The sequence below is a fragment of the Oncorhynchus nerka genome, linkage group LG8 (genome assembly GCF_034236695.1).
Source record: "Oncorhynchus nerka isolate Pitt River linkage group LG8, Oner_Uvic_2.0, whole genome shotgun sequence".
Classification (NCBI taxonomy): domain Eukaryota; kingdom Metazoa; phylum Chordata; class Actinopteri; order Salmoniformes; family Salmonidae; genus Oncorhynchus; species Oncorhynchus nerka.
The window spans coordinates 45038432-45065288 of record NC_088403.1 but is presented as its reverse complement, the minus strand read 5'-3'; the positions used below and the strand labels follow the sequence as shown (position 1 = coordinate 45065288).

General features: G+C 39.3%; 2 protein-coding genes and 1 long non-coding RNA gene across 4 annotated transcripts in view; 1 reads left to right on the top strand and 2 right to left on the bottom strand.

Moving 5' to 3' along the window:
• The window catches only part of LOC135572704 (uncharacterized), a 221963-nt gene that overhangs the window by 46100 nt on the left and 149006 nt on the right, over window positions 1-26857 (top strand). The gene's annotated exons all lie outside the window — the stretch shown is intronic.
• On the bottom strand, window positions 2293-26857 carry LOC115126084 (Fc receptor-like protein 5). Of its 2 annotated transcripts, none has more exons than XM_065021829.1 (17): window positions 26778-26857; window positions 25872-25916; window positions 25452-25724; window positions 24610-24894; window positions 24009-24272; window positions 23503-23823; window positions 23127-23405; window positions 22766-23014; window positions 4550-4666; window positions 4402-4426; window positions 4219-4316; window positions 4012-4062; window positions 3559-3639; window positions 3393-3455; window positions 3192-3266; window positions 2996-3058; window positions 2293-2828 (listed from the first exon to the last, which is right to left on the bottom strand). In XM_065021829.1, exons 1-17 carry the CDS (start codon window positions 26806-26808, stop codon window positions 2821-2823), a joined length of 2328 nt encoding a protein of 775 aa, XP_064877901.1. In that variant the 5' UTR covers window positions 26809-26857; the 3' UTR covers window positions 2293-2820. The 2 variants fall into 2 exon arrangements, with proteins under 2 accessions (XP_064877901.1, XP_064877902.1); XM_065021830.1 differs by having other exon boundaries at window positions 3192-3263.
• Window positions 13105-13935, bottom strand: LOC135572930 (uncharacterized). The gene is made up of 3 exons (XR_010464559.1): window positions 13872-13935; window positions 13676-13738; window positions 13105-13508 (listed from the first exon to the last, which is right to left on the bottom strand). It is a non-coding gene; the product is annotated as an uncharacterized LOC135572930 (long non-coding RNA).

The window sequence follows — 26857 nt, the reverse complement described above, 5'->3', positions numbered from 1 at the left end:
CTAGTATCAGCTACATTTATGCCTTTACTAGACTATGGGGATATTACTTGTAGTTTTACATGTTGTTTGTCTGGAATTTTTGTAATGACTTGGTGGTGCCTATCTTGGCCAGGACGCTCTTGAAAAGAGATTTTCAATCTCAATGAGCCCTTCCTGGTTAAATAAAGGTTAAATAAAATAAAGATATTCCTGCAGAAGTGTTTGCATGACTTCTTCTGCATGCTCATAGGTCAGTGAGGAACATGAAACACCTGCCAACTTTTTCGGAAAGTAGTGGGTCCCAGGTTACTGATAGAAGGCTCCGTTCTACGTTTCAGGTAACATCTTGCGGTGATGCCACTTTCTGTGACTGTTTCTGAAGAACAGTGACAATGACCTGGCTGCCGGCTGTCTGTCTCAACACATAGACATAAACACATAGACAGAGAAACCCTCTAACTGGAACAGTGACCTTCCAGACCATGCAGGGACACTGGAAATAGCAGTAAGAGTCACACACCACTAATGTCATTAATCGTCATGACCAGTCTGTAGGATGAAGAGGCAATATGGGAGAACAGGTAGTCATTTATACGTAGGTTACTAGATTCTCAGAACTCCTGCAGAGTATATGACATAATAAAACCGAGAAGAACTGTTATTTTCAGGCACACTCTTCCCCAAAAGTAATTCTGAAAAATCTCAATGTGTCAGCTGATGGGGTGCAGCTTTTGAACTTTGCTCTTGGGGCATTTATGTTATATTCTTCAAGATTCAATGGGTAGATATAATTAAGTCCAAAAATTGATGCAGAAATAGCAGATTGCCCTTTAACTCACACATTGTGGAGCCTGAGATCTATACTAGGCTGAAAGGAGGTTTGACCAAATTATGTTTTATGAAAAAGTTGAAGATGACAATATCCATTTACTGTAACAAAGCACTCATATCATCTGATGGATAAAATATAGTTTATTAAAAAAGCACAATGCAAAGATATTGTAAAAGTACAGGTGTCACGACTTCTTCCGAAGTCGGCTCCTCTCCTTGTTCGGGCGACATTTGGCGGTCGACGTCACCGGCCTTCTAGCCATCGCCGCTCCACTTGTCATTCTTACATTTGTTTTGTCTTGTTTCCCTGCACACCTGGTTTACATTCCCTAATCACACTACATATATATTCCCTCTGTTTCCCGATGTCTTTGTGTGGAATTGTTTTGTTACATGTTTCATGTTAAGCGCCAGGCTGGTTTTCCCCGACTTCCATGTTGATTGTTTTAACTATTGCATTATTGTGACTGTCGCTTTGCACTATTTGCCATTTGGCTGGAGGTTGTTTGCTGCAGTTGCGTCCGTCTGTTGTTACTTCTGCCTATTCAAATGTACGCCTGTGTCACGTTCTGACTTTTATTCCTTTGTTTTGTCTTGTTGGGGTGGGCAGTCTGTTAGTTTTTCTATATTTTCTATTCCTGTGTTTGGCCTGATATGGTTCTCAATCAGAGGCAGCTGTCTATCGTTGTCCCTGATTGAGAACCATATTTAGGTAGCCTGTTTTCCTTTGTGTTTTGTGGGTGGTTATTTTCATTCTTTGTGTGTCTGCACCAGATAGAACTGTTTCGGTTGTCACTTTGTTGTTTTGTATTTTTGAAGTGTTCAGTTGTTTATTAAAAAGATGAACACTAACCACGCTGCGCTTTGGTCCTCTCCTTCTTCCACCCAAGACAGCCATTACAGCCTGATCACAACTCTCTGCTCTCCTGCACCTGACTTCTTACCAGTAGCGCAAAACCTGACAACAGGCAAATTGGAAGAAAACGTGAATAACACTTTTTAGAAATTCATATACAAATATGTTATTCTATCATCTGAATGACAGACGTAACAAATCCAAGATAATAAATTGTAATACATTTACAACAAAACAATACAATTCAATACACAATAAAAAGCAGATTCAATTGCTGTAGCTGCAGATAAGATCCATCATCATTACTCCATATATAAAAAAGAAAAAAAGAAGCTGTTACAGTGAAACACAATTAAACCATGCTTAAACTTCTCTAGGATTTGGAATTTTGGATGAAAAGCATGCCCAATTTCAACTGCCTGTTACTCATCCCCAGAAGATAAGATATGCAAAGTATTAGTAGATTTCGATAGAAAACACTCTGACGTTTCTAAAACGGTTTGAATCATGTCTGTGAGTATAATAGAACTTATGTAGCAGGCGAAACCCCGAGGACAAACCAAATACGAATCATTTTTTGAGGTTTATGGGACATATTGGAGTGCCAACAGAAGAAGCTCGTCAAAGGTAAGGCATGATTTATATTTTTATTTCTGCGTTTTGTGTCGCGCCTGCAGGGTTGAAATGTTCTCTCTCTTTTGTTTACTATCAGTGCACAGATAATAGCATCGTTTGCTTTTGCTGAAAAGCCTTTTTGAAATCTGACATGTTGGCTGGATTCACAACACGTGTAGCTTTAATTTGGTATCTTACAGGTGTGATGTCATGAAAGCTTGATTTTTATAGGAATTGATCTGAATTTGGTGCTCTGCATTTTCTCTGGCTTTTGGCCAAGTGGGACGCTACCGCCCCACATATCCCAAAGTTAAATAATATATCTGTTGGTAAATGAAATAAGTAAGAACTCCTTAATGTACAAGGTGTTATTGTGTTTGTGCATGTGTTTGTTTGATTGTGTGCATTGAGAGCACAAAATCCATGTTCCGGTTTCCTTCTGCTTCTGCTCCTCCTCTGATGGTGTGTCCTTCCATCCATCCATCCATCCCTCCAACCCGCCATCCTTTCATCTCTCCATCCCTCCATCCCTGACCCCCTCAAGTACCTGCAGCATATCACCGGACAAAGTTGTTTAGGACATGCAGTCACACAAAATCTTAAGAATCAAACAAAATACATACTTTAAATAGCTACATTATACTTTGATATCTGAGCATTAGTTCCATATTAGTATCATATAAAGTATCAATAGCTTATGGCTATTAGTCTTACCTGGGGCTGTACCTGGCTTCAATTGATAATAGACTGAATCTGTCTCAGGTGGGGTTGCTGTTTCTGTAAGGAGTGAGGATAAAACATCAGAATAACATAACAGTTATATACAGAATATTATGCAGCTAGTCAATATGGGGTCAGAGGTGTGAGGTTATAATAGAGGGAATATGGAAGGAGGGATGTCCAGTCTTACCTTTCTTCTTCTTGGCTTTGGCCTTCTGTTTAAGGTCAACCTCAGCATAGGTCACATCAACAGGTCCAGTTGCTGCTGAAAATGGACATTTCCAGTCAACAAATTAAGGAATTAACTTATTGAAAACTCTGCATCTTTTTCAAATCTCCAAAATCACACATTTAGATTTCACTGACTGCCAACCTATAGAATGGGTCTCACCTGTGGTCTTCCATGCCTTGATCTCAGAATAGACTGGATTTTCTTTTGGATCAGCTGGCATTTCTGAGGAGGAGAAGGAGGTGAGAATTTGTGTGTTTTTATCAAATTTGATGAGTAAAAAACACTGCTTCATTTTGTATGAATTTATGTGACAGTTAAGAATTACTTTTCTTTTTCTTGTCCAACTTTTTGAGTTGAATCTGGGCGTACATCACATCACTTGGTCCAGCAGTAGCAGCACCAGCATCTGAAATATACAGGTAATACACTAATATCTCTACTTACTGTTAGTATGCTAGAAATATTAAACGTATGAAGAACAGCAACAACAACTCTATACTGTATTCATGCTAAATTTAACATACAGGTAGCCTAGTGGTTAATAACCGAAAGGTTGCTGGATCGAATCCCTGAGTAGACAAGGTAAATGTCTTTCGTTCTGCCCCTGAACAACCCACTCTTAACCAGGCGCCGAAGACGTGGATGTCGATTAAGGCAGCCCCCTACACCTCTCCCCTGCACCTCTCTGATTCAGAGTTAAATGCGGAAGACACATTTCATTTGAAGGCATTCAGTTATGTACAACTGACTAGGTATCCCCCTTTATCTTTCCCAGTACCATTGTCATTACTGTCTGGGGGTGTGATTGTATCATAGATGTTAGCGCCACCTGTTGGTCAAAGAATAGAGAGAAAGATTAATAGGTTGGTTTTCCATCAGCTTGCCTAGGGACATAGACTACGGTAACATCTATATAAAGTTAATGGTGAAAAGTCAGTGTGTGAGGTTACAGAGAGGGTAGAGTGGTCTGGGATGAGAGACTGACCATGTTGCAGACGTGTATACCCAGCATCAGGAGCCAGGCCCTGGGTAGATCCTTGGTCCTGTTGGGGGTCCAAGTTGGTCCTCTGGAGCTGGTGGGGCCTACAGGGAGAGAGATACTCATGAAACACACAGATTATATTTTACTGTATGAAAAGGAACGTAGTTGAAAGACAGGTGTACTCACGAGAACATTATGTTGCAACATGAATCTGTAAGGAGAAATGCATACTATTAAACTGTATCACGTCGTTACTGTTTTAAACATTTGTTATGAGACATTATTCTCCTAAACATGAACCAAAAAGTTAAATGAGAATTTATAAAAGTCTCACCTTTGGCTTTTTTATATGGACACAGCAGTACCAGGAGAATGGCCAGTAGAACACCAGCAACAACCAGGCCCACAACCACTCCTACTGGGACTGATGTAGAGGGTCCAGGAGTTACACCTGGAGAGAGAACAACAAATCACCATCAGGTAGTTGAAAATATGGCTTAGTTTTAGCATAATTCACATTAGTTTGTTTCGGGCCGTTTGAAGTTTGTCCTTCAGATTTGTTGTTATGCCACTGAACCATGAGATACAAGCATAGTCATGGTGGACCTGTATCAGAGATGTTGCCTGGGTCCTCATAGTCTCTATCCAGGAACTTGGCTACCCTTGCCAGGATCTTTGTCCTGGAGTGAACATTCCCAATGGCCTTCAGAGCCTCAAGTTTGCATGTCATGTCTTGGTCCAGTTCACACCCCAATGTATGTAACAGAGCATTTTTAATTCACCACTACACCATTAAACTTGACCGAGAAGTTGGAAGAGTTTCTCACTTAGTGTTTGGAACCAAACAGGATACATTCTGTCTTGCCTAAATGGATAACCACTTACTGACTTTAGTCAGTTGGCTGCTTAGGTCTTTTCAACGGTCTCTTTATTCTAATGTGAAACCAAGAGGTTAGAATCATCCCCAAACAGGATCTATTGCATGAGCTTGCTTGCATGATGAAGTAAGGAAAACCGTCAACTTTCTCTAACTTCATTGTTGGTATTTGCATGGTGTGTGTTGAATGTAGAATGCCTAGTCATCAGTGATTGGTTGGATATCTCAAAACATTTGCTTTACTACTGTTTGAACAACTACATAATACCTATATTCAGAACATATCAAAATGTATCTATTCTGCAGTTATGAATGAGTGCCAATGGTGTGGTTGTGTCAGCAGCTGTTGCAGTTCTAGAACACAACAGATCTTAAAACCCTGTGCCTAATGGCTGTCATTCATTACAATTATTGTTTCTATTACATAATATGATACATTGCCAGACTAGGATAACCGCAGTTATGTCTTTAATACTTCGATGAACTGTAACAGTATTTCTTTCTTAATACATTGACATTTTTGTTGTAAGGGTTTATAACACATTACTTCAGACTGATATGCAATTATAATGTTGCCCATGCAGTATATGATGCATTTCTGGTGAATAATTACACAATAAACACATTGGTATTTGTACTTGTGAGCTGAGGAGGGTTATCAGATCCACCCCCACTTCTCTTTTCCTGTCATCTCATCCTGTTCTACTGAATGTGGGGAGAGTGGACTTTAATGAACTTAAAGGACCCACACACTCAGATACGTAAAGATATAAAGTGAAAATATGCAAAGTGCCACGAACAGCATAAATGAAACCTGGAAATACGCTATATAAATCCAATCTATTATAATCTATTATTGAATAGATAGGACTTTGCATTACAGTTTATTATTGTGTAATTTTTCATGTAGGCACACTGTAACAAGTATTACAGGCACACTGTAACAAGTATTACAGGCACACTGTAACAAGTATTACAGGCACACTGTAACAAGTATTACAGGCACACTGTAACTAGTATTACAGGCACACTGTAACAAGTATTACAGGCACACTGTAACAAGTATTACAGGCACACTGTAACAAGTATTACAGGCACACTGTAACAATTATTGGAGTGTAACAATAAGTAGTACAACACTTGCTACATTGTACTACATGAATAATTACACAGTAATAAGATCATTGTAATATAGTGTGCAACCATTGATTGATGTCAGAATTATTTAAAATATGTATATTTACCCTTTATAATGTGTGAAATGATATTGCAGAATTCAACACAGAAGTTGTATATTCACCTGGATCCCAGTTTTAGGGAGACTAAAGATGAACACCAAAACTTCAGTTTAACAGTCAGAGAACTGACAAGATTCAGGGGATCTAAACTATGCCAGGTGAAGGGGACAACGGTCAGATTGGCAGTAAGACCATCACTCTGAAGGTCCACGGCAGGCTGTTATCACCATTTTTGTATCTATTTTCATGTCATTGTTATGTATATCCATAACCATGGCTGATGATCTTTAACCTCTTCAACCTATGGGGCGCTGTGTCATTATTGGAAAAAAAGACGTGCCCGTTTTAAGCGCAATATTTTGTCACGAAAAGATGCTCGACTATGCATGGAATTGACAGCCTTGGAAAGACAAAACTCTGACGTCTCCAAAACTGCAAAGATATTATCTGTGAGTGCCCCAGAACTAATGCAACAGGCGAAACCAAGATGAAGTTTCATACAGGAAATGCCCCAGATTCTGAAGGCGCTGTGTTCCAATGTCTCCTTATATGGCTGTGAATGCGCCAGGAATGAGCCTGCGCTTTCTGTCTATTCCCCGAGGTGTCTGCAGCATTGTGACGTGTTTGTAGGCATATCATTGGAAGATTGACCATAGAGACTACATTTACCTAGTGTAGCGCCCGGTGTCCTGTGTGCGTAATCTGTAGGTCCATGCGCGTTCCATTTCTTCAGAAGAGAAAGTAAACTGCCACGATGGATTTTATCGTCGATAGATATGTGAAAAACACCTTGAGGATTGATTCTAAACATCGGTTTGCCATGTTTCTGTCGATATTATGGAGTTAATTTGGAAAAAAGTTAGCGTTTTAATGACTTTTTCTTTTTTCTTACCCAAGCGTGATGAACAAAACAGAGCGATTAGTCGACACAAATAATATTTTTTGTAAAACGGAACATTTGCGATCTAACAGTCTCCTCATTGAAAACATCTGAAGTTCTTCAAAGGTAAATGATTTTATTTGAATTATTTTCTGTTTTTGTGGAAAATGTTGCATGCTGAAATAGAGGCATAACCCTATGCTAGGCTAATACTAATACTGTTACACAAATGCTTGTTTAGCTATGGTTCTAAAGCATATTTTGAAAATCTGAGATGACAGTGTTGTTAACAAAAGGCTAAGCTTGAGAGCAAATAGATTCATTTCATTTCATTTGCGATTTTCATGAATAGTTAACGTTGTGTTATGCTAATGAGCTTGCGGATAGATTTATACAATCTTGGATACAGGTTTTTTTCGTAGCTAAACCTGACGCAGAAAACGGAGAGATTTGTCCTAAACAAATAATCTTTCAGGAAAAACTGAACATTTGCTATCTGAGAGTCTCCTCATTGAAAACATCCGAAGTTCTTCAAAAGGTAAATGATTTTATTTGAATGCTTTTTCTGTTTTCTGTGAAAATGTTGCCTGCTGAATGCTAACGCTAAATGCTACGTTAGCTATCAATACTGTTACACAAATGCTTGTTTTGCAATGGTTGAGAAGCATATTTTGAAAATCTGAGATGACAGTGTTGTTAAAAAAGGCTAAGCTTGAGAGCAAATAGATTAATTTCATTTCATTTGCGATTTTCATGAATAGTTAACGTTGCGTTATGGTAATGAGCTTGAGGCTGTAGTCACGATACCGGATCGGGATGGCTCGACGCAAGTTAAACTATAACACAGATTTTGTGGTTTCATACTGACCTTACTCACCAAGCGTTGTTAAATATCCATCCCATTTTCAAGTCGTCTATCTCCTGGTGGTATGGCTATGGTAGGGTTCATTTAGAAGACTGATTATGAGTCTCTATCTCTCCCCTGGTTGGTCAGAGCCTAAACCACGGTAGCGATCCAGACAGACATCAAACTATTGGCCAACCACTCTTGTACGGTAAAAACCTGATTTTGCTATGTTTATACACAGCACCAGTCAAAAGTTAGGACACACTTACTCATTCAAGGGTTTTTCTTTACTTTTGCTATATTCTACAATGTAGAATACCAGTTAAGCCTTCAAATCTATGAAATAACACATATGGAATCATGTAGTAACCCAAAATGTGTTAAACAAATCTAAATATATTTTATATTTGAGATGAAAGCATTGCACACTCTTGGCATTCTCTCAACCAGCTTCATTAAGTAGTCACTTGGAATGCATTTCAAGTAACAGGCGAGCATTGTTAAAAGTTATCTTGTAGAATTACTTTCCTTCTTAATGTGTTTGAGCCAATCTGTTGTGTTGTGACAAGGTAGGGGGTGGTATACAGAAGATAGCCCTATTTGGTAAAAGACCAAGTCCATATTATGGCAAGAACAACAACTCAAATAAGCAAAAGAGAAAAGACAGTTCATCAATACTTTATCATCTTACATTCAGCAATGAGAACCGTAAATTACATACCATCTACACTATGCTCTTTATGTAAGTATACTGTAGTATACTGCAGTCTGACATCAGTTGGCCTATGTTACTCAGTGATTGTTGGTCAATGTTACAGTAATGTCATTTCATATGGAAAGAAAATAGATTATTTTAGCTTACTGTAACCAATCATATCATATTTGTGGATGTTCTGCAGAACTGAGCGATGACCAGGCCATGGTGGAAGACACCGGCTGTTCACACCAGAACGTGCGCACGTGCCCCATCGTGCATACATTTATTTTGTCCCCACACCAAAGCAATTACATGAATTTTGGGACAGGTTGAAAAGCATTAGACATTTATGGCTATTTAGCTATATAGCTTGCACTTGCTAGCTAATTTGTCCTATTTAGCTAGCTTGCTGTTGCTAGATAACTTGTCCTGGGATATAAACATTGCGTTATTATTTGACCTGAAATGCACAAGGTGCTCTACTCCAATAATGAATCCACACACAAAATGGTCAACCGAATCATTTTAGTCATCTCTCCTCCTTCCAGGCTTTTTCTTCTTTAAACTTATATGGTGATTGGCATCTACACTTTCATAGTATTACCACGACGACCGACAACACAGTTCATCTTTCAATCACACACGTGGGTATAACCAATGAGGAGATGGCACGTGGATATCTGCTTCTATAAACCAATGAGGAGATGGGAGAGGCAGGACTTGCAGCGTGATCTGCGTCACACATAAAACTGACTTCTATTTTAGCCCTTGGCAACGAAGATGCTAATTGACGCGCGCGAGCAGTGTGGGTGCAATTAATTGAATAATATAGATTTCTACATTTCTTTTGCAACGCTCGCGCACACGAGCGGTGTAGTCAGGGTATAAGTCTATTTTAGAACACTCACTAACATTTTTATATTTCAATGTATGATAATGATGTTTAAATTCTGTAACTGAATATTTGCATCTCAGAAAATACAAGCTAATAAAATGTTCATATATTGTGAAGGATTACTTCAGATTTACAGAATGATGTATTATGTTACACAGCTGGTGTTGTGATCCTGGAGAGCCCTGCCTATCCCATGACTAAGGGAGACTCTGTGACTCTGCGCTGTACAAATAGATATCAGGAAACAAAAACCCGAACCGCACGGCTGATTTCTACAAAGATGCAGTACTCATCGGGAATGAGACCAATGGAGAGATGACCATCCCTGTAGTATCCAAGTCAGATGAAGGCTCCTACAAGTGTAAATATAGTGAAGGAGAATCACCAGAGAGCTGGGTGACAGTGAGAGGTGAGAAGAGCTGTGTGTGTGTGTGTGTGTGTGTGTGTGTGTGTGTGTGTGTGTGTGTGTGTGTGTGTCTTGATGGTAAAACATTTGTTACAATAGTCCCTCCAGGTTCCATTGTCTCCATCTCTGTGCTGCCCAGGCTGCTGTGTGGTTTACTGGGTTTATACTTGGTTGGCCGACCTGCTAATACCACTTTAACAGCTAAATTGGCACATTTATTGTTTGTTTTTAATTAAATTAAGGCTTATTTTATATAAATTTTCCATAATTTTCACTTCTATGTCTCTATGTTTTTGTAAAATTGTATTTTTACAGTAGTTATAGGAGCCAGATTAGTATTCCACTATGGAACTTGAACGAAGAGGGTGTTTATTGTCTTACGTCAGACAGCGCAATGATTTCGCACGATGGTGAGAAAGCGAGGTGGCCATCTCTGTCGGCGCCGGAAGTGGGTCATGCTAAGGCAGAGATTATCGAGAGTAGGTCTTTCACCTCATATAAACATCTTGGAATTTTAATTAATAGCGCCCTCTCTTTTAAATTGCATAAGAAAACAATTTACACATTGAAATTGGGATTTCATTTTAGGAATAAGGTCTGTTTTTCTTTTGAAGTCAGAAGGAGGCTAGTATCAGCTACATTTATGCCTTTACTAGACTATGGGGATATTACTTGTAGTTTTACATGTTGTTTGTCTGGAATTTTGTAATGACTTGGTGGTGCCTATCTTGGCCAGGACGCTCTTGAAAAGAGATTTTCAATCTCAATGAGCCCTTCCTGGTTAAATAAAGGTTAAATAAAATAAAGATATTCCTGCAGAAGTGTTTGCATGACTTCTTCTGCATGCTCATAGGTCAGTGAGGAACATGAAACACCTGCCAACTTTTTCGGAAAGTAGTGGGTCCCAGGTTACTGATAGAAGGCTCCGTTCTACGTTTCAGGTAACATCTTGCGGTGATGCCACTTTCTGTGACTGTTTCTGAAGAACAGTGACAATGACCTGGCTGCCGGCTGTCTGTCTCAACACATAGACATAAACACATAGACAGAGAAACCCTCTAACTGGAACAGTGACCTTCCAGACCATGCAGGGACACTGGAAATAGCAGTAAGAGTCACACACCACTAATGTCATTAATCGTCATGACCAGTCTGTAGGATGAAGAGGCAATATGGGAGAACAGGTAGTCATTTATACGTAGGTTACTAGATTCTCAGAACTCCTGCAGAGTATATGACATAATAAAACCGAGAAGAACTGTTATTTTCAGGCACACTCTTCCCAAAAAGTAATTCTGAAAAATCTCAATGTGTCAGCTGATGGGGTGCAGCTTTTGAACTTTGCTCTTGGGGCATTTATGTTATATTCTTCAAGATTCAATGGGTAGATATAATTAAGTCCAAAAATTGATGCAGAAATAGCAGATTGCCCTTTAACTCACACATTGTGGAGCCTGAGATCTATACTAGGCTGAAAGGAGGTTTGACCAAATTATGTTTTATGAAAAGTTGAAGATGACAATATCCATTTACTGTAACAAAGCACTCATATCATCTGATGGATAAAATATAGTTTATTAAAAAAGCACAATGCAAAGATATTGTAAAAGTACAGGTGTCACGACTTCTTCCGAAGTCGGCTCCTCTCCTTGTTCGGGCGACATTTGGCGGTCGACGTCACCGGCCTTCTAGCCATCGCCGCTCCACTTGTCATTCTTACATTTGTTTTGTCTTGTTTCCCTGCACACCTGGTTTACATTCCCTAATCACACTACATATATATTCCCTCTGTTTCCCCGATGTCTTTGTGTGGAATTGTTTTGTTACATGTTTCATGTTAAGCGCCAGGCTGGTTTTTCCCCGACTTCCATGTTGATTGTTTTAACTATTGCATTATTGTGACTGTCGCTTTGCACTATTTGCCATTTGGCTGGAGGTTGTTTGCTGCAGTTGCGTCCGTCTGTTGTTACTTCTGCCTATTCAAATGTACGCCTGTGTCACGTTCTGACTTTTATTCCTTTGTTTTGTCTTGTTGGGGTGGGCAGTCTGTTAGTTTTTCTATATTTTCTATTCCTGTGTTTGGCCTGATATGGTTCTCAATCAGAGGCAGCTGTCTATCGTTGTCCCTGATTGAGAACCATATTTAGGTAGCCTGTTTTCCTTTGTGTTTTGTGGGTGGTTATTTTCATTCTTTGTGTGTCTGCACCAGATAGAACTGTTTCGGTTGTCACTTTGTTGTTTTGTATTTTTGAAGTGTTCAGTTGTTTATTAAAAAGATGAACACTAACCACGCTGCGCTTTGGTCCTCTCCTTCTTCCACCCAAGACAGCCATTACAGCCTGATCACAACTCTCTGCTCTCCTGCACCTGACTTCTTACCAGTAGCGCAAAACCTGACAACAGGCAAATTGGAAGAAAACGTGAATAACACTTTTTAGAAATTCATATACAAATATGTTATTCTATCATCTGAATGACAGACATAACAAATCCAAGATAATAAATTGTAATACATTTACAACAAAACAATACAATTCAATACACAATAAAAAGCAGATTCAATTGCTGTAGCTGCAGATAAGATCCATCATCATTACTCCATATATAAAAAAGAAAAAAAAGAAGCTGTTACAGTGAAACACAATTAAACCATGCTTAAACTTCTCTAGGATTTGGAATTTTGGATGAAAAGCATGCCCAATTTCAACTGCCTGTTACTCATCCCCAGAAGATAAGATATGCAAAGTATTAGTAGATTTCGATAGAAAACACTCTGACGTTTCTAAAACGGTTTGAATCATGTCTGTGAGTATAATAGAACTTATGTAGCAGGCGAAACCCCGAGGACAAACCAAATACGAATCATTTTTTGAGGTTTATGGGACATATTGGAGTGCCAACAGAAGAAGCTCGTCAAAGGTAAGGCATGATTTATATTTTTATTTCTGCGTTTTGTGTCGCGCCTGCAGGGTTGAAATGTTCTCTCTCTTTTGTTTACTATCAGTGCACAGATAATAGCATCGTTTGCTTTTGCTGAAAAGCCTTTTGAAATCTGACATGTTGGCTGGATTCACAACACGTGTAGCTTTAATTTGGTATCTTACAGGTGTGATGTCATGAAAGCTTGATTTTTATAGGAATTGATCTGAATTTGGTGCTCTGCATTTTCTCTGGCTTTTGGCCAAGTGGGACGCTACCGCCCCACATATCCCAAAGTTAAATAATATATCTGTTGGTAAATGAAATAAGTAAGAACTCCTTAATGTACAAGGTGTTATTGTGTTTGTGCATGTGTTTGTTTGATTGTGTGCATTGAGAGCACAAAATCCATGTTCCGGTTTCCTTCTGCTTCTGCTCCTCCTCTGATGGTGTGTCCTTCCATCCATCCATCCATCCCTCCAACCCGCCATCCTTTCATCTCTCCATCCCTCCATCCCTGACCCCCTCAAGTACCTGCAGCATATCACCGGACAAAGTTGTTTAGGACATGCAGTCACACAAAATCTTAAGAATCAAACAAAATACATACTTTAAATAGCTACATTATACTTTGATATCTGAGCATTAGTTCCATATTAGTATCATATAAAGTATCAATAGCTTATGGCTATTAGTCTTACCTGGGGCTGTACCTGGCTTCAATTGATAATAGACTGAATCTGTCTCAGGTGGGGTTGCTGTTTCTGTAAGGAGTGAGGATAAAACATCAGAATAACATAACAGTTATATACAGAATATTATGCAGCTAGTCAATATGGGGTCAGAGGTGTGAGGTTATAATAGAGGGAATATGGAAGGAGGGATGTCCAGTCTTACCTTTCTTCTTCTTGGCTTTGGCCTTCTGTTTAAGGTCAACCTCAGCATAGGTCACATCAACAGGTCAGTTGCTGCTGAAAATGGACATTTCCAGTCAACAAATTAAGGAATTAACTTATTGAAAACTCTGCATCTTTTTCAAATCTCCAAAATCACACATTTAGATTTCACTGACTGCCAACCTATAGAATGGGTCTCACCTGTGGTCTTCCATGCCTTGATCTCAGAATAGACTGGATTTTCTTTTGGATCAGCTGGCATTTCTGAGGAGGAGAAGGAGGTGAGAATTTGTGTGTTTTTATCAAATTTGATGAGTAAAAAACACTGCTTCATTTTGTATGAATTTATGTGACAGTTAAGAATTACTTTTCTTTTTCTTGTCCAACTTTTTGAGTTGAATCTGGGCGTACATCACATCACTTGGTCCAGCAGTAGCAGCACCAGCATCTGAAATATACAGGTAATACACTAATATCTCTACTTACTGTTAGTATGCTAGAAATATTAAACGTATGAAGAACAGCAACAACAACTCTATACTGTATTCATGCTAAATTTAACATACAGGTAGCCTAGTGGTTAATAACCGAAAGGTTGCTGGATCGAATCCCTGAGTAGACAAGGTTCTGCCCCTGAACAACCCACTCTTAACCAGGCGCCGAAGACGTGGATGTCGATTAAGGCAGCCCCCTGCACCCTCCCTGCACCTCTCTGATTCAGATTAAATGCGGAAGACATATTTCATTTGAAGGCATTCAGTTATGTACAACTGACTAGGTATCCCCTTTATCTTTCCCAGTACCATTGTCATTACTGTCTGAGGGTGTGATTGTATCATAGATGTTAGCGCCACCTGTTGGTCAAAGAATAGAGAGAGATTAATAGGTTGGTTTTCCATCAGCTTGCCTAGGGACATAGACTACGGTAACATGTATATAAAGTGAATGGTGTAAAGTCAGTATGTGAAGTAACAGAGAGGAGAGTGACAGTGGTCTGGGATGAGAGACTGACCATGCTGCAGATTATTATACCCAGCATCAGGAGCCTGGCCCTGGGTAGATCCTTGGTCCTGTTGGGGTCCAGGTTGGTGCTCTGGGGCTGGGGGGCCTACAGGGAGAGAGATACTCATGAAACACACAGATTATATTTTACTGTATGAAAAGGAACGTAGTTGAAAGGTGTACTCACGAGAACATTATGTTGCAACAGGAATCTGTAATGAGAATAGCATACTATTATACTGTATCAAGTCATTACTGTTTTAAACTTTTGTAATTAGACATTTTTCTCCCAAACATGAACCAAAAAGTGAAATGAGTATTTATAAAAGTCTCACCTTTGGCTTTTTTTATATGGACACAGCAGTACCAGGAGAATGGCCAGTAGAACACCAGCAACAACCAGGCCCACAACCACTCCTACTAGGACTGATGTAGAGGGTCCAGGACTTACGCCTGGAGAGAGAACAACAAATCACCATCAGGTAGTTGAAAATATGGCTTAGTTTTAGCATAATTCACATTAGTTTGTTTCGGGCCGTTTGAAGTTTGTCCTTCAGATTTGTTGTTATGCCACTGAACCATGAGATACAAGCATAGTCATGGTGGACCTGTATCAGAGATGTTGCCTGGGTCCTCATAGTCTCTATCCAGGAACTTGGCTACCCTTGCCAGGATCTTTGTCCTGGAGTGAACATTCCCAATGGCCTTCAGAGCCTCAAGTTTGCATGTCATGTCTTGGTCCAGTTCACACCCCAATATATGTAACAGAGCATTTTTAATTCACCACTACACCATTAAACTTGACCGAGAAGTTGGAAGAGTTTCTCACTTAGTGTTTGGAACCAAACAGGATACATTCTGTCTTGCCTAAATGGATAACCACTTACTGACTTTAGTCAGTTGGCTGCTTAGGTCTTTTCAACGGTCTCTTTATTCTAATGTGAAACCAAGAGGTTAGAATCATCCCCAAACAGGATCTATTGCATGAGCTTGCTTGCATGATGAAGTAAGGAAAACCGTCAACTTTCTCTAACTTCATTGTTGGTATTTGCATGGTGTGTGTTGAATGTAGAATGCCTAGTCATCAGTGATTGGTTGATATCTCAAAACATTTGCTTTACTACTGTTTGAACAACTACATAATACCTATATTCAGGAACATATCAAAATGTATCTATTCTGCAGTTATGAATGAGTGCCAATGGTGTGGTTGTGTCAGCAGCTGTTGCAGTGCTTCTAGAACACAACAGATCTTAAAACCCTGTGCCTAATGGCTGTCATTCATTACAATTATTGTTTCTATTACATAATATGATACATTGCCAGACTAGGATAACCGCAGTTATGTCTTTAATACTTCGATGAACTGTAACAGTATTTCTTTCTTAATACATTGACATTTTTTGTTGTAAGGGTTTATAACACATTACTTCAGACTGATATGCAATTATAATGTTGCCCATGCAGTATATGATGCATTTCTGGTGAATAATTACACAATAAACACATTGGTATTTGTACTTGTGAGCTGAGGAGGGGTTATCAGATCCACCCCCACTTCTCTTTTCCTGTCATCTCATCCTGTTCTACTGAATGTGGGGGAGGAGTGGACTTTAATGAACTTAAAAAGGACCCACACACTCAGATACGTAAAGATATAAAGTGAAAATATGCAAAGTGCCACGAACAGCATAAATGAAACCTGGAAATGCGCTATATAAATCCAATCTATTATAATCTATTATTGAATAGATAGGACTTTGCATTACAGTTTATTATTGTGTAATTTTTCATGTAGGCACACTGTAACAAGTATTACAGGCACACTGTAACAAGTATTACAGGCACACTGTAACAAGTATTACAGGCACACTGTAACAAGTATTACAGGCACACTGTAACAAGTATTACAGGCACACTGTAACAAGTATTACAGGCACACTGTAACAAGTATTACAGGCACACTGTAACTAGTATTACAGGCACACTGTAACAAGTATTACAGGCACACTGTAACAAGTATTACAGGCACACTGTAACAAGTATTACAGGCACACTGTAACAATTATTGGAGTGTAACAATAAGTAATTACAACACTTGCTACATTGTACTACATGAATAATTACACAGTAATAAGATCATTGTAATATAGTGTGCAACCATCGATTGATGTCAGAATTATTTAAAATATGTATATTTACCCTTTATAATGTGTGAAATGATATTGCAGAATTCAACACAGAAGTTGTATATTCACCTGGATCCCAGTTTTAGGGGAGACTAAAGATGAACACCAAAACTTCAGTTTAACAGTCAGAGAACTGACAAGATTCAGGGGATCTAAACTATGCCAGGTGAAGGGGACAACGGTCAGATTGGCAGTAAGACCATCACTCTGAAGGTCCACGGCAGGCTGTTATCACCATTTTTGTATCCTATTTTCATGTCATTGTTATGTATATCCATAACCATGGCTGATGATCTTTAACCTCTTCAACCTATGGGGGCGCTGTGTCATTATTGGAAAAAAGACGTGCCCGTTTAAGCGCAATATTTTGTCACGAAAAGATGCTCGACTATGCATGGAATTGACAGCCTTGGAAAGACAAAACTCTGACGTCTCCAAAACTGCAAAGATATTATCTGTGAGTGCCCCAGAACTAATGCAACAGGCGAAACCAAGATGAAGTTTCATACAGGAAATGCCCCAGATTCTGAAGGCGCTGTGTTCCAATGTCTCCTTATATGGCTGTGAATGCGCCAGGAATGAGCCTGCGCTTTCTGTCTATTCCCCGAGGTGTCTGCAGCATTGTGACGTGTTTGTAGGCATATCATTGGAAGATTGACCATAAGAGACTACATTTACCTAGTGTAGCGCCCGGTGTCCTGTGTGCGTAATCTGTAGGTCCATGCGCGTTCCATTTCTTCAGAAGAGAAAGTAAACTGCCACGATGGATTTTATCGTCGATAGATATGTGAAAAACACCTTGAGGATTGATTCTAAACATCGGTTTGCCATGTTTCTGTCGATATTATGGAGTTAATTTGGAAAAAGTTAGCGTTTTAATGACTTTTTCTTTTTTTTTCTTACCCAAACGTGATGAACAAAACAGAGCGATTAGTCGACACAAATAATATTTTTTGTAAAAACGGAACATTTGCGATCTAACAGTCTCCTCATTGAAAACATCTGAAGTTCTTCAAAGGTAAATGATTTTATTTGAATTATTTTCTGTTTTTGTGGAAAATGTTGCATGCTGAAATAGAGGCATAACCCTATGCTAGGCTAATACTAATACTGTTACACAAATGCTTGTTTAGCTATGGTTCTAAAGCATATTTTGAAAATCTGAGATGACAGTGTTGTTAACAAAAGGCTAAGCTTGAGAGCAAATAGATTCATTTAATTTCATTTGCGATTTTCATGAATAGTTAACGTTGTGTTATGCTAATGAGCTTGCGGATAGATTTATACAATCTTGGATACAGGTTTTTCGTAGCTAAACCTGACGCAGAAAACGGAGAGATTTGTCCTAAACAAATAATCTTTCAGGAAAAACTGAACATTTGCTATCTGAGAGTCTCCTCATTGAAAACATCCGAAGTTCTTCAAAGGTAAATGATTTTATTTGAATGCTTTTTCTGTTTTCTGTGAAAATGTTGCCTGCTGAATGCTAACGCTAAATGCTACGTTAGCTATCAATACTGTTACACAAATGCTTGTTTTGCAATGGTTGAGAAGCATATTTTGAAAATCTGAGATGACAGTGTTGTTAACAAAAGGCTAAGCTTGAGAGCAAATAGATTAATTTCATTTCATTTGCGATTTTCATGAATAGTTAACGTTGCGTTATGGTAATGAGCTTGAGGCTGTAGTCACGATACCGGATCCGGGATGGCTCGACGCAAGAAGTTAAACTATAACACAGATTTTGTGGTTTCATACTGACCTTACTCACCAAGCGTTGTTAAATATCCATCCCATTTTCAAGTCATCTATCTCCTGGTGGTATGGCTATGGTAGGGTTCATTTAGAAGACTGATTATGAGTCTCTATCTCTCCCCTGGTTGGTCAGAGCCTAAATCCACGGTAGCGATCCAGACAGACATCAAACTATTGGCCAACCACTCTTGTACGGTAAAAACCTGATTTTGCTATGTTTTATACACAGCACCAGTCAAAAGTTAGGACACACTTACTCATTCAAGGGTTTTTCTTTACTTTTGCTATATTCTACAATGTAGAATACCAGTTAAGCCTTCAAATCTATGAAATAACACATATGGAATCATGTAGTAACCCAAAATGTGTTAAACAAATCTAAATATATTTTATATTTGAGATGAAAGCATTGCACACTCTTGGCATTCTCTCAACCAGCTTCATTAAGTAGTCACTTGGAATGCATTTCAAGTAACAGGCGAGCATTGTTAAAAGTTATCTTGTAGAATTACTTTCCTTCTTAATGTGTTTGAGCCAATCTGTTGTGTTGTGACAAGGTAGGGGTGGTATACAGAAGATAGCCCTATTTGGTAAAAGACCAAGTCCATATTATGGCAAGAACAACAACTCAAATAAGCAAAGAGAAAAGACAGTTCATCAATACTTTATCATCTTACATTCAGCAATGAGAACCGGTAAATTACATACCATCTACACTATGCTCTTTATGTAAGTATACTGTAGTATACTGCAGTCTGACATCAGTTGGCCTATGTTACTCAGTGATTGTTGGTCAATGTTACAGTAATGTCATTTCATATGGAAAGAAAATAGATTATTTTAGCTTACTGTAACCAATCATATCATATTTGTGGATGTTCTGCAGAACTGAGCGATGACCAGGCCATGGTGGAAGACACCGGCTGTTCACACCAGAACGTGCGCACGTGCCCCATCGTGCATACATTTATTTTGTCCCCCACACCAAAGCAATTACATGAATTTTGGGACAGGTTGAAAAGCATTAGACATTTATGGCTATTTAGCTATATAGCTTGCACTTGCTAGCTAATTTGTCCTATTTAGCTAGCTTGCTGTTGCTAGATAACTTGTCCTGGGATATAAACATTGCGTTATTATTTGACCTGAAATGCACAAGGTGCTCTACTCCAATAATGAATCCACACACAAAATGGTCAACCGAATCATTTCGAGTCATCTCTCCTCCTTCCAGGCTTTTTCTTCTTTAAACTTATATGGTGATTGGCATCTACACTTTCATAGTATTACCACGACGACCGACAACACAGTTCATCTTTCAATCATACACGTGGGTATAACCAATGAGGAGATGGCACGTGGATATCTGCTTCTATAAACCAATGAGGAGATGGGAGAGGCAGGACTTGCAGCGTGATCTGCGTCACACATAAAACTGACTTCTATTTTAGCCCTTGGCAACGCAGATGCTAATTGACGCGCGCGAGCAGTGTGGGTGCAATTAATTGAAGAATATAGATTTCTACATTTCTTTTGCAACGCTCGCGCACACGAGTGGTGTAGTCAGGGTATAAGTCTATTTTAGAACACTCACTAACATTTTTATATTTCAATGTATGATAATGATGTTTAAATTCTGTAACTGAATATTTGCATCTCAGAAAATACAAGCTAATAAAATGTTCATATATTGTGAAGGATTACTTCAGATTTACAGAATGATGTATTATGTTACACAGCTGGTGTTGTGATCCTGGAGAGCCCTGCCTATCCCATGACTAAGGGAGACTCTGTGACTCTGCGCTGTACAAATAGATATCAGGAAACAAACCCGAACCGCACGGCTGATTTCTACAAAGATGCGGTACTCATCGGGAATGAGACCAATGGAGAGATGACCATCCCTGTAGTATCCAAGTCAGATGAAGGCTCCTACAAGTGTAAATATAGTGAAGGAGAATCACCAGAGAGCTGGGTGACAGTGAGAGGTGAGAAGAGCTGTGTGTGTGTGTGTGTGTGTGTGTGTGTGTGTGTGTGTGTGTGTGTGTGTGTGTGTGTGTGTGTGTGTGTCTTGATGGTAAAACATTTGTTACAATAGTCCCTCCAGGTTCCATTGTCTCCATCTCTGTGCTGCCCAGGCTGCTGTGTGGTTTACTGGGTTTATACTTGGTTGGCCGACCTGCTAATACCACTTTAACAGCTAAATTGGCACATTTATTGTTTGTTTTTAATTAAATTAAGGCTTATTTTTATATAAATTTTCCATAATTTTCACTTCTATGTCTCTATGTTTTTGTAAAATTGTATTTTTACAGTAGTTATAGGAGCCAGATTAGTATTCCACTATGGAACTTGAACGAAGAGGGTGTTTATTGTCTTACGTCAGACAGCGCAATGATTTCAAGACGATGGTGATCGCAAAGCGAGGTGGCCATCTCTGTCGGCGCCGGAAGTGGGTCATGCTAAGGCAGAGATTATCGAGAGTAGGTCTTTCACCTCATATAAACATCTTGGAATTTTAATTAATGACGCCCTCTCTTTTAAATTGCATAAGAAAACAATTTACACATTGAAATTGGGATTTCATTTTAGGAATAAGGTCTGTTTTTCTTTTGAAGTCAGAAGGAGGCTAGTATCAGCTACATTTATGCCTTTACTAGACTATGGGGATATTACTTGTAGTTTTACATGTTGTTTGTCTGGAATTTTTAATGACTTGGTGGTGCCTATCTTGGCCAGGACGCTCTTGAAAAAGAGATTTTCAATCTCAATGAGCCCTTCCTGGTTAAATAAAGGTTAAATAAAATAAAGATATTCCTGCAGAAGTGTTTGCATGACTTCTTCTGCATGCTCATAGGTCAGTGAGGAACATGAAACACCTGCCAACTTTTTTCGGAAAGTAGTGGGTCCCAGGTTACTGATAGAAGGCTCCGTTCTACGTTTCAGGTAACATCTTGCGGTGATGCCACTTTCTGTGACTGTTTCTGAAGAACAGTGACAATGACCTGGCTGCCGGCTGTCTGTCTCAACACATAGACATAAACACATAGACAGAGAAACCCTCTAACTGGAACAGTGACCTTCCAGACCATGCAGGGACACTGGAAATAGCAGTAAGAGTCACACACCACTAATGTCATTAATCGTCATGACCAGTCTGTAGGATGAAGAGGCAATATGGGAGAACAGGTAGTCATTTATACGTAGGTTACTAGATTCTCAGAACTCCTGCAGAGTATATGACATAATAAAACCGAGAAGAACTGTTATTTTCAGGCACACTCTTCCCCAAAAGTAATTCTGAAAAATCTCAATGTGTCAGCTGATGGGGTGCAGCTGAACTTTTTGCTCTTGGGCATTTATGTTATATTCTTCAAGATTCAATGGGTAGATATAATTAAGTCCAAAAATTGAGAAAATAGCAGATTGCCCTTTAACTCACACATTGTGGAGTGGATCTATACTAGGCTGAAAGGAGGTTTGACCAAATTATGTTTTATGAAAAAGTTGAAGATGACAATATCCATTTACTGTAACAAAGCACTCATATCATCTGATGGATAAAAATATAGTTTATTAAAAAAAAAAGCACAATGCAAAGATATTGTAAAAGTACAGGTGTCTGACTTCTTCCGAAGTCGGCTCCTCTGTTCGGCGACATTTGGCGGTCGACGTCCACCCGCCACCTTCTAGCCATGCTCCACTTGTCATTCTTACATTTGTTTTTGTCTTGTTTCCCTGCACACCTGGTTTACATTCCCAATCCGAGGTAGTTGTAGAAAATAAATAAAGTAGTGGACAAAGTGAATATATATTTGACAACTGACTTGAGATCAGATGACCAGTCTGAGCTTGTAACTCCATACCTACAGTATGCGTTTTAACACAACAAAAGACTGATGACCACAGATATTATGAAAAGGTCATGTGATTATGATCGTTTTCTCACCTCTCACTGTCACCCAGCTCTCTGGTGATTCTCCTTTACTATATTTACACTTATAGGAGCCTTCATCTGACTTGGACACTGCAGGGATGGTCATTTCTCCTGTGGTCTCATTCCTGATGAGTACTCCATCTTTGTAGAAATCAACCTTCGGTATTGGGTTTGTTTCCTGATATCTATTTGTACAGCGTAGAGTCACAGAGTCTCCCTCAGTTATGGGATAGGCAGGGCTCTCCAGGATCAGAGGGCCAACTGTGTAACATAATATATCAATTAAACTGTAAATCTGAAGTACAGAATTGAACATCGTTATCATACATTGTAATGTAAGAAAGGGTTAGTGAATGTTGGACAATAGACGTACCATCCACTGTGATGTTGACAGCATTACTATACTCTCCTGATCCAGACTCACACCAGTAAACTCCACTGTCCTTTTTACGTGTGGATCTGATGGTACATGTGGACCCTGCTATTGATCCCCAGTTAGAGCCACATCCTGACTCCACTGCTTTCTCTCTGTATCTCTTCAGTCTCCATCCAGTAGAATTCCTCTTCTCCTCGCAGCTTAGTGAGAGAGACTTTGATGTAAAGTGTTGAGTTCTGTTAGGTCTTATTTTGAGAGACACGGAAGTTTGCGGATCTGAAACAGTAACAGTGACAGAGTCAAATGGATAGTTACATATACACATGAGGGTGACTTAAATATGATTAAATGCAGTTTCAATGCAGTTAGTTACCTCCCGACCAGAAAAACTGAGGTTCACTGTAGAGTGTGTCATAGACTGGGTCTCCTCTTCCTGCTCTACACACATATCCTCCTGTGTGACTAGGACCAGTAGGGATCAGAGTGTAGGAGTCTTCACTAGTCCCATTGCCAGACAGAGGCTCTACAGTGTAGGACCTATCTGACAGGGAGAGTAACCCAGCTGTGTAGGGAACAGTTCGGTACCAGAAGAACCTCCAGCCTGTAGATGACTCTTTAACCCCACAGCTCAGAGTAACTGAGTCTCCAGGGTTCAGCCACTGAGGAGAGACACTTAGGACAGCTTGGGGTTTATCTGTTATGAAGTAAATGATACAAATCAAATGTTCAGTCTTTAAAATGTTTACCCATTTTGTTACTATGGTATTGTACCTTACCCCAAAATAAAACTACAGTTTTGATACATCATTGATCTCACTGTCTGCTCTTTGACCTCATCCCTTCTGTCTTTCTCTTGCAATCCCATAAAAACAGACTTACCTAACACGGTCAATTGTATAGCATTACTTGTCTGGGAGTGTTTTAAGCCATTTATTTTCTGAAGACCTTCACAGGTATATAGACCATTCTTTGCAGGACTGATTCTGTACTCGGGCTCTGTTTTGGTGGAGACCGACATCCCACTGTTATAAAAAGCATAATCAATCTCTTCTCCCCCCTGTATGTCACATCTGAGAGTGACAGTCTCTCCACTGAATATATGGGGCCAGTTGGGTTGGAGGGTCAGAACAGCCACAGGTCTCTCTGCACAGACACACCATAGAAAATAAATATTATCACACACCTTGGAATGTAAAATCATGTTGATCAACATTCATCACAACATGACCATATCATATGTTGTCATTTCTGAACATACAGTATGCAGTCTGAACTGTCTGACTTACCCAGATCTAGTCATCAGAATATATGTACAGTGATGTCCACACACACACACAGACACACACACACATATATATATATATACACACACACACACACACACACACACACACACACACACACACACACACACACACACACACACACACACACACACACACACACACACACACACACACACACACACACACTTACTCACCTTTCACAGTGATAGTGACAGGATCACTGATGATTGATGATATTGATCTGAACTGGATCTCTCCCTGACACCAGTAGAGACCCTGGTCAGTCTCAGCAGCTCTACTGATGGTGAAGGTGGCTCCTGTTGTAGTGTGTCTGCCAGACAAGGTCACTACTTTCTTAGTGTTGTCTTTGTACCATGTGTAGCTCCAGCCACTGTCAGACCCCACTGAACACGTCAGAGTTACTGTCTCTCCAGTGTCTGCAGGGTTTGGATACACGCTCAGTGTAGTTTCAGGAAGAGCTAAGAAAACAGAGAGCAGAATATCAAAACGTCTGGATACATGTTTGGTCATTTCTAATAATTTAGCTATTGCAGTTATGTTTTGATAAAAGTTGGGGTATGTTGTCTCTATTCAGTTAGAATTTACACTCTATACAGTATATTTAGATGTACCCTCATTTGCTCAAATTTCAGAATGCCCAGACAGTGATTGAAAATGAATAGCGAGCTCACTAGTGACGCTAATGTGGAAAGATGAGCTGAGATATGAATTTTGGGGCCGTCTTGTCCTTGTCCCCTGACACTGGTACTGACCAGCCTGATCAGAGAGAGAGATAGTGGTGGTTTTACTGGTCTGACTAGAAAGCCGTTCTTTATTTATTAACCAGTGGTATGATCTTAGTACCATACCATATTTCTTCAATTATTACATGAAAGGAGAATTAAAGTAAGAATCTTAACTGCAATAGTAGACAGAATTTTTTTAAACGACAAAATAGCATCCTTAAAATGGGCCCCAATGTCAAGTGGTTATTGACAAGGAGGGACTGATGTGAATGAGAGATCAGATGACTTACCTGTCACTGTCAGTCTGACTGCATCACTCCACTCAGAATACGCCCCATTACCAATATGTGTACCCAGACACCTGTAGTCACCATTGTTTGAAATCTTAACCTCATTGATCTCATATTTATGCTTCCCACTGGTTAAGTCTACACCATCCTTGCTCCATGTGTATTTCCAGTCAGTGACTTCTCCCCTATGTATGTTACATCTGAAAGTGACAGACTCTCCACTGAATATCTGGGAGGATTTGGGTTGTATGGTCAGAACAGCCATTGCCCGTCCTGCAATAAATAAAACCAGAATGAAAAAAAATTCTTTACACATGTTATTTTGAGACACTCAAAACACAAAATATGTTTATCTAAAAGCAGCTTTAAAAATTACAAATAAAAAGAGATGGAGGCTTGATCAAGTGTACAAATATCTACCATCATCATGTTCAGAGTGTCCAGAGTAGATGTGTGTACTCAGCACTGCAACAAAGAAAGTCACATTGCTCCAATATTTGGTTGAAATAAATAACAACATGCCATATTCATGTTACTTATTACCAAATCCACCTTTAATTTATTTTAAAGGTGCAATCTATGATTTCTACACACCTTTTTTATCATTACATTAATCATAGGCATTTATTCTTGAAGAGTATAACTTTTAATTCCCTCAACTGTCTTATCCCATCATAAACCCCAAAAAATGTTATTTTATGACAATTATTGTAAACAATGTAGATGAATGAATTTCCTTAGCCCCATCCCTCAGCCATATACCACAAAAAGTGTCAGGGTGACCATTCTGTTGTAGTTTGAGTTATGGACTGCGGCTTTAAATGGCCGCTGACTTCCCGTGTTCTGCACACAGAGAGACCACAAACACCAAAACACCCGTCATTAATCTCTTAACACAGTTTACTATAACTGTAGCGAAGGAAACCTCAACCATTTACAATAATCACTTCTTGATACTACAACACATCCAACAAATATTGCATTTTATATTCATTGTCATTGACAGCACATTTTGCAACCACTGAGTTGGCACCACTCTTTAGTTCCTGAGTGAAGACCTGGTTAAATGCACACCACCACACTAACCAGGTCTGCATGGCATCGGCTATACAATCTCAGGTTCTCACAGAGATGCAACATCAATGTAGAATGGTCACTTTCTACACAATATTTGCTGCAATTTCCTTTGAGTGACATTTACTAATGTTTTCTCAATAAGGGCTGAAACACCAAAAACAAAGCTAAAGCATGAAACTGTCTTCATATTGATTCTTATTAAATGAGGTAATTAGTGTTCATAAACAAACACACTAACTCAGTACTTACATAGTAGCAAACAGAGCAAGGTGTGCTCCATTCTGTCCCCACAGACAAGTGACTTTCTCTACAACTACAGTCCTTCTAAC

Bases quoted from the DNA above. Each gene is read 5' to 3' on its own strand.
- LOC115126084 (XM_065021829.1), bottom strand. From the start codon at position 26,808: ATGGAGCACACCTTGCTCTGTTTGCTACTAT. The intron at 25,725-25,871 runs GTAGATATTTGT...TATTTATTGCAG, and splicing joins ACACTCTGAACATGATGATG to GACGGGCAATGGCTGTTCTG. The intron at 3,640-4,011 runs GTACTGGGAAAG...TGTATATTTCAG, and splicing joins CCCAGACAGTAATGACAATG to ATGCTGGTGCTGCTACTGCT.